The sequence below is a fragment of the Podarcis bocagei genome (assembly GCF_964188305.1).
Source record: "Podarcis bocagei genome assembly, chromosome: 3".
In the NCBI taxonomy this organism is placed as follows: domain Eukaryota; kingdom Metazoa; phylum Chordata; class Lepidosauria; order Squamata; family Lacertidae; genus Podarcis; species Podarcis bocagei.
The window spans coordinates 106543801-106552172 of record NC_138127.1 but is presented as its reverse complement, the minus strand read 5'-3'; the positions used below and the strand labels follow the sequence as shown (position 1 = coordinate 106552172).

The 8372-nt window shown below is 46.8% G+C and overlaps 2 protein-coding genes across 2 annotated transcripts in view; both read left to right on the top strand.

Moving 5' to 3' along the window:
* LOC308584069 (L-threonine 3-dehydrogenase, mitochondrial-like) overlaps window positions 1-8372 on the top strand; it is a 201235-nt gene that overhangs the window by 143684 nt on the left and 49179 nt on the right. The gene's annotated exons all lie outside the window — the stretch shown is intronic.
* Window positions 1-8372, top strand: part of MTMR9 (myotubularin related protein 9) — a 32525-nt gene that overhangs the window by 11760 nt on the left and 12393 nt on the right. The window contains exons 5-6 of the mRNA XM_081187130.1: window positions 5279-5538; window positions 6465-6606. Of these exons, the coding sequence (XP_081043256.1) occupies window positions 5279-5538; window positions 6465-6606 (402 nt within the window). The remainder of the gene's footprint in view (window positions 1-5278; window positions 5539-6464; window positions 6607-8372) is intronic.

Sequence of the window (8372 nt, the reverse complement as noted above, 5' to 3'; positions counted from 1 at the left end):
ACTGGTGTGCTTTTAAATTGCTAGGTTGGCAGGAGCTGGGACAGAGCTCACCCCGTTGTGGGGATTCGAACCGCCCACCTTCTGATCGGCAAGCCCAAGAGGCTCAGTGGTTTAGACACAGCACCACCCGCATCCCTTAGAACAGGCATAGGCAAACTTGGGCCTCCAGATGTTTTGGGACTACAATTCCCATCATCCCTGACCACCGGTCCTGTTAGCTAGGGATCATGGGAGTTGTAGTCCTAAATCATCTGGAGGGCCGAGTTTGCCTATGCCTGCCTCTAAAATCACTGCATGAGGCTTAAGGAGATTCAAAGGTGGTGTATGTGTGCACTCCACACTGAGCTCTTTGGAGAAAGGCTGGGGTAGCAAAATTTTAAGGTGGGATATTTTACAGTCCAATGCTTGCACAGGGCCAGTGAACTCAACCAGAGTGGGTTGTCTCTGTGGTCTACCGAGTTCGTAAAGCAGCCTGTGATGATATCGCAAACACATTTATTTCTCTGTTCGAGGTAGCTGAGAGTACAAAATCTGAAAGTTCAGATCCACTGGGCACCAAAAGAATCATGGCAGCATTCCATGTGAACCTCCTTCCCAAAGGATTGCGTCTGATGTCTCTTATTTGACTGGCTTCAAATTTATTGTAAATTGACAGGCAGTGTGGTGTCTAGGCAACTTCAGCTGCCTGATTGTACATTGCCTGATTGCACTGTGGTGTGGAATTGTTTTTTTTAAAAAAAAACAGAAACAAAACCCACTTTGTTAGTATGGCACACTGAGAGCTTGGGCTCTCATTTTTGCTTAAATCAAGCTTCCAGTCCTTAGAACCAGAGGGTGGTTTTGCAGGGTTTCAGATAGTGGTTGAGGGAAGCTCTGCATAAAATAGAAAGTAACAGCGGCCTCTTCATTACTGGATTCCCATGGCCCCAAGAAATATGAATATTTTTGCACAGGCTTCAGAATTACTGGCTTATGTAAAAAACCCCTCATACAGTCAAACCTTGGTCCTCGAACAGCTCTGTTTTCAGACATTTCGGTTCCTGAACGCCGAAAACCCGGAAGTAATTGCTCCGGTTTTCGAATGTTCCTTGGAACTCGAATGTCCAACACAGCTTTTGCTTGAGTGCAAGAAGCTCTTGCAACCAATCGGAAGCCACACCTCAGTTGTTGAACGTTTCGGAAGTCGAATGGTCTTCCGGAACGGATTACGTTCAACAGCCAATGTTTTTTGTTTTTTTAAAATAATATTTTATTAGGTTTTATCAATAAGGAGATCCAAAGAAAATACAAAACACAGAAAAATACAAAGTTACAAAATACAAAAATACAAACATTGAACACAAAAAGGACAAGATAAAAGGAAAAAAGAAAAAAGCACATAAAAAGAAAACAAAAGTCCCTCTTTTTAAATTTCTCTTTAGTTAACTTATTTTCCTGACTTCCTCACGCCTCCCTTTTTTGTATCCCTTTTTTTTAAACTTAGTTCAGCAAATTCATATCCAATTTAACTTATCTAATATCATCCCCATCTTACATTTTACCTTGTTGCTAGAACCCCATCAATTCATTTCAACGTCATCAGCATTCAAAAATTTTACAATGTTTCTGTAAATAAATTTTAAATTTCCTCCACTCTTCCTCCACGAGCTCTTCTCCCTGATCTCGGATTCTGCCAGTCATTTCTGCCATTTCCATATAGTCTATTAGTTGCATTTGACATTCTTCCAGAGTGAGTAGATCTTGTGTCTTCCAGTGCTTTGCAATGAGAATTCTTGCTGCTGTTGTAGCATACATAAAGAAAGTTATACAACAGCCAAGGTTTGACTGTACTAGTTTTGTTTCGGTTGATTTTGGAAGAGTTAATCTAGCACTGCAGATCTGGTTATTTCTGTATATTTTTTGTTTGCAAACACTGCCCTTAGCCTCCCAGCAGGAATTTTTAGATTCTGAAAAGTTTATGCCAGGTTCTTCACTTGTGAAGTAATATTTCTAAAAGTATAGAAGATAAATTATTTCTAAATAAAATCACATTTTGTGCAGAGGTGCAGTTTCAACTCTTGGAGAAGATGAGTGAGGGCATTTTAAAAACCAGTTTTGCAAATTAAAAACAGGAAGGAAAAATATAAAACAAAACTAATGCAAAATTAATAAAATTCTGGGTGCATATAGAAATTACGCAATTCTTGGTTGATATCTTTTTAAAATGATTGCCCATTCTTAATTGCAACATTTTCTTTTCTATTTAAAGAAAGGAACTCTCCCCGATAAGTTTCCTCAAGTGTGTGGGTAGAGGGGAGAGAATTATCCTCTTTTGTGTTTGGATTGCTGACAGCCGTCTTGGGCTTGGGGTTTTCTTGGTTATAGTTTTGGGAGAAGCACCTTCGTGGACTCCTCTTTTAATTGGTTTCATCCTAGTAAGCGTGTCCAGTAAAGGAGAGCTCCGAAATCCATTTCCACTGAAGGTTCCTGTCAGCTTCCTTTTAAATCCTGCCCCGTAAGCCTTCGTGCTTTACAGTTCATTGCCCCTGTTTCTTGCTGCTGCAGCTGACAAACCTTGAGTTCACCAAGGTTTGCTTCTCTCAATTAAGATCCTTCCTGCTCTGCTTTCTTGTCCTCTCCTCCATCTCCCCCTTCTGCCCTGTGGGCATCCAATCAAAGGACATTAAGTGTCCCAATTCATAGCCAATTAAATGTCCTGTGACCAGTCCCTGGACGCAGGAGAGAGGAGGTGGCTTTAGACCTCCGGGCAGAAGTTACAAACCTGTGCTCAGCCATGGAACGTGCTGGGTCGACTGGATGCAGTGGTCTCTGTCTAAACCACAGGCCATTGGCTTAAGGGGGGGGGGGAATGTCACCCACAAAAGCCAAAATTCTATGATATTTATTTTTATTTATTAAATCTGTATACTGCTTTTGTAGACCTCAGGATGTTGCACAACATAAAATTGCAATATAAAAAAGACAAGATGCATAATAAAAATAAGAACAAAAGCAAACCAGTAATTCCACACACCCCCTTCCAAAACACATTTAAAAGGGCGTCAGACGTCAGTCAGCCAAAGGCCTGGCTGAATGGGAATGTTCTTGCCTAGCGCCTAAAGGCGTATAAGGAAGGCACCAGTTGAACCTCCCTGGGGAGAGCATTCCACAAACAGAGCCACCGCAGAAAAGGCCCTTTTTGTTTTGCTGATTTGTATCAGTTACATAAAATGAAGTGTAATTGCACGGTTCTGCTTGTATTTGCGTAATACAAGCTTCTGCCAGTCAAGGGGAGGTGCCGTGCATTCTGTCCCTTATAAATCCCCCTTATGCGGAGCCCCTTGAGGACTAGTAGCTGAGATTGTCAGGTTGATGAATCTGCTGCCCAGTCCCTAATTTGTCTGCATCTGTGATGTGAATGTGAACCTAGCCAAAGCTCAGCCCCACGGATTGTCACGGTGTTCATTCTCACTGCCATGAAATACTTTTTCGAACGTTCCGTTATAAAGACCTAATGGGTCTGCAAAGAGGGTATCCTAAGCCCAGGCCGTTGCACATCTTCCTTCCCCGAAATCCCTCCTTGATCACCCCTTTCTTGTGAAGTCTTTGACCCCCCAGCCCCAAGTCAATGTTGTTGTTGTTTAGTCGTTTAGTCGTGTCCGACTCTTCGCTACCCGTGGACCAGAGCATGCCAGGCACTGCCTCCCGCAGTTTGGTCAAACTCATGCTGGTAGCTTCGAGAACACTGTCCCACCATCTCGTCCTCTGCCGTCCCCTTCCCCTTGTGCCCTCCATCTTTCCCAACATCAGGGTCTTTTCCAGGGAGTCTTCTCTTCTCATGAGGTGGCCAAAGTAGTGGAGCCTCAGCTTCATGATCTGTCCTTCCAGTGAGCCCTCAGGGCTGATTTCCTTCAGAATGGAGTGGTTTGATCTTCTTGCAGTCCATGGGACTCTCAAGAGTCTCCTCCAACGCCATCATTCAAAAGCATCAATTCTTCGGCGATCAGCCATCTTTATGGTCCAGCTCTCACTTCCGTACATCACTACTGGGAAAACCGTAGCTTTAACTATATGGACCTTTGCATCCTCTAGCTAATAAGAATAAGTGCACGCAACAAATAATTGCATCTTTGTAGTGCACGCCACACCTCACATGCCCTCTTCCAAGATTCTTCCCTTCCCGTTGCTGGGGGGTGTATTGGGAGGGAAGACCCATTGCAACCGCCAGGATCCCATCTGGTTTGCTGTGTTTCCACGTGGGCGTTGGAGACTGTTGCCCCTTGGAAGTGGTAGGGCAGAAGGCAAGGAGACTGGCGGTTGATGAAGCCAGAGCTGACTAAGACGTTGTGTCCCCGTCCTCCACCTCATCATCATAATCATCATCATAATTTATTTATATCCTGCCCTCCCCAGCCGAAGCCGGGCTCAGAGCGGCTAACAACAGTAAAAATAACACAGTTTACATAAAATTACAATCAATTAATTGAAATGCATTCTAAAATCAATTCATTCTAAAATCAATTCAAAATCAAATTAATGGCAACCATTGGGCTAGAGTGCTATAGGATTGCAGAAGGAGGGGGACAGACTGCGCCTTGGCCAAAGGCCTGGTGGAACAGCTCTGTCTTGCAGGCCCTGCGGAAATATGTCAAGTCCCACAGGGCCCTAGTCTCTTGCGACAGAGCGTTCCACCAGATCGGGGCCACGACCGAAAAAGCCCTGGCTCAGTTCTGCAAAGGCAACACTGAGCCAGGGGAAGAGGAAGCTGCCAGGCAGTTCCACCCTCTTAGACTTGTTGTCAATAAGAAGGCAGGCTGAGATTAGTTGGGCAGCGCCCCTTTCGTCCTAATAGACAAACCACTGATGTGTATTATATATGTGCATTCACACACAGAATCAAAGGTAAGCATAGTCCCCAGACACAAACAGCAAGGCTGTGCGTCTTGCCATGCTTTGGCCGATGCCATGGCACAATTCAGTGTTAGCTCCACTTGGGGATAAGCTGTGGCATTGCTGTCGTTGTTCTGCACACTGCTATCCAGCCTGCCTCCAGCTCTTGTCCTGCTTGCTTCCTTTTTGTAAATTCAGTGCGTAGATAAGATGGTATTGCGTAGATAAGATGGAGTTAGTAGACCAGTGACCAAAGCCAGGTAGTATAGATCAGGGTGTACTTGGAAAACGCAGAGTTGCCGCAGAGTCATTCCCTGGGCTTTTTCTGCTCCATCTGATGTCAGCCCTGTAGGTCAGAGGGAGCAGGTCTCGAACCAAAGCTGTTTTGCTATAACAAGGAAGGCCGTAGATCCCTGGGGCATTTCAGCCCTCCAGGTACAGCCAGATCCCTCTGCAGGCTCATTGTGGTCATTCTTGTTCCTTCACCCGGTACAACATTCCCCACAGGTACAACATTCTGCAAGAGAGCCTCATCAAGCTGGTGGAGGCCTGCAATGACCAGTCGCACAACATGGACCGCTGGCTGAGCAAACTGGAGGCTTCCAACTGGCTGACTCACATCAAGGAGATCCTGACCACTGCCTGCTTGGCTGCTCAGTGCATCGACAGGTGGGACCCACCTTCCGGTTATCTATTTATTTCTTTGCAGGTTTACTAGCAGCGTCACTGTCACCAAAGTGGTATGCAGTAGGATAAGATCCAGGAGGTCGCAGGCCCATTAAACGTAAAAAAAACCACACGCTTCTACAATTGCAAAATTTTTATTCCGTAAAATGATTGGGTCACACTTCGGGGAGAGCGTTTTCAAACAAAAAAGGGCTTCAGTGGTTGCCTGAATATCAAAACACTAGGTGCTTGTCTAACTTAGGTTTGCAACTGATTCCGGAAGGCTGGAGATGCAACACTAAAAGCCCCATTTCTGGTGCATACTCTAAAAATGCACATGGGGAGCATGTCATGCGCTTAGCAGTGCCCCGTTTGAGGAGTGCAGTTGCTGGGCAGGGATGTATAAGGCATCCAGTCCTCAGGTCTGAATTTGTTTGGGGCTTTCGAGATGAACTGCAGTTTAACGGAATGAGCCGCTCCAAACAGCTTTGCTTGTTTAGAACGTTAATAAAGAACCTAAGAAGAGGATTGCTGCTGGATCAGATCAAAGGTCCATCTAGTCCTCTTATTGCATTCATAGCAGAATTTTCCAGGAAACTCGCTGGCGGTTACGACCCCTGTTGTTTTTCTCGAAGAAACTGATATCCAGAGGTACGCTGGAATGTGGAGGCTCTGCCCACCTATTGTGGGCAACAGCCCTTGAGAAACCAAAACGTCTCCTCAATAAATTTGGCTAACAACCATTGGGGGTTGTTATTCTGGGGCATCCGGTAAGATCTTGCCCACCTCTGGCCTCCAGAAGATTTCCTGCCAGAGAACATGGACCTTAGGCTGAAAAAGTGTTTCCGCCCCTGCAGTATGTTGTCTATGCCTATGCCAGCTCAGTATGTTTGCCTCCCTTTTTCAACATTCCTCTGGCTCCTTCCTAGGGAGGGAGCATCTGTCCTGGTCCATGGGACTGAAGGCACAGATTCGACACTACAGGTGACCTCGCTGGCTCAGATCATCCTAGATCCCAGGTGCAGGACCATCCGCGGTTTTGAAGCTCTGGTTGAGAGAGAGTGGCTGCAGGTAAGAACTGACGAATTGCTAGCTCCTGGATGCGGTGAGGAGCCCACAGTAAGAAGTACACTGACCAGAATGTTGTTGTTTAGTCGTTTAATCGTGTCCGACTCTTCGTGACCCCATCGACCAGAGCATGCCAGGCACTCCTGTCTTCCACTGCCTCCTGCAGTTTGGTCAAACTCACGCTGGTAGCTTCGAGAACACTGTCCCACCATCTCATCCTCTGTCGTCCCCTTCTCCTTGTGCCCTCCATCTTTCCCAACATCAGGGTCTTTTCCAGGGAGTCTTCTCTTCTCATGAGGTGGCCAAAGTATTGGAGCCTCAGCTTCACGATCTGTCCTTCCAGTGAGCACTCAGGGCTGATTTCCTTCAGAATGGAGAGGTTTGATCTTCTTGCAGTCCATGGGACTCTCAAGAGATTATTTATGCGAAAGGTAAAAGACGCAAGTATCAACACTGATCCTTTGGGGACTCCACAATTGGGAGAAGAGTCCATTTATCCCCACGCTGGGCTTCCTTCTTCTTAACCAGCCCCTGATCCCGAAGAGTTACTGGCGTTTGAATTTAACATGCCACAGTTACCTCCCTCCTGCCCGCTTGGCAGCTTTGTGCTTGACTGTACCCCTCCGGTGCATTCGCTCGTGGTGAGATGTGCTGCGACATTTCTTGCAAAACAATCACCGGCTGGAAAACCGCAGCCTGCATCCCTGCGCTGGCCCTCCTTTCCGAGCAACTGCCGACTCGCGGCAGTCAGCTCGAAGCGCCTCGCTTTTTGCCCCTTGTAACAAAACATTAAGCGACCAGCACGAGACGCATCCATGCACGTCTGGGTTGAAGTTTTAATCTGTCAAAACAGAGGCTTGTAAGGGGAAACGACTCGGATGCATATAAGCGCACGTTTAGCTAGCAAGTGCACGACCTGCTTCATAAATTGAAAAGACGTGGGGGGGGCACAGCAGGGAGCTACTAGTGTATGGACAGGAAGCGCTAACTGCAGAAGACTGTCAAGAAAAACCCGACAGCAGGATCAGATCAAAGGTTCAGCTAGTCCAGCGTGCCATTGCCACCCAGGGGCCACCCAGATGCCCTGATGAAAACCTGAATGCAGCAGGACTCTTCACCACTTGGCACTCCTAGTAGTTGGCATTCAGGGGCATACTGCCCCCAACGGAGGAAGAACACATCCATTGTGGCTAGTAGCCATTGTCGACATGCGGAGAGCCGGGAGGCCAGCTGACAACCCCCAGCTGTGCCGTCTCTATCCCTCAGCCCGTGCTCCGACGTAAATCAGCAACCCGGACTTCAGAAGCCAGGGCACACTATTAGCAGAGTGTGCTGCGCACACAGAATAAGCGTGAGGCTTGGGAAGTCATACATTAACTACAGATTTATTAAACATAAATCAGAACAAAGAAACATGTCGTGTCAGAGAGAACAGCAAAAGCAAAAGCTACACACAAACGGAAGTTCCCAGCAAGCTGTGCTGGAATGTAAACAGACATGTGACATGCAACAATCTCATGCCTGTTCCTTAAGGTGGAATGGAAATGTCAACAGCAGGCGGGTGTGGGGGACTCCCTGGTCCTGAATGGGGTAACTGTGCCCCTGAAGGAGCAGGTGTGCAGCCTCGGAATCATTTTGGACTCGCAGCTGTCCATGGAGGTGCAGGTCAATTCTGTGTCCAGGGCAGCTGTTTATCAGCTCCATCTGGTACGCAGGCTGAGACCCTATCTGCCCGCAGACTGTCTCCCCAGAGTGGTGCATGCTCTGGT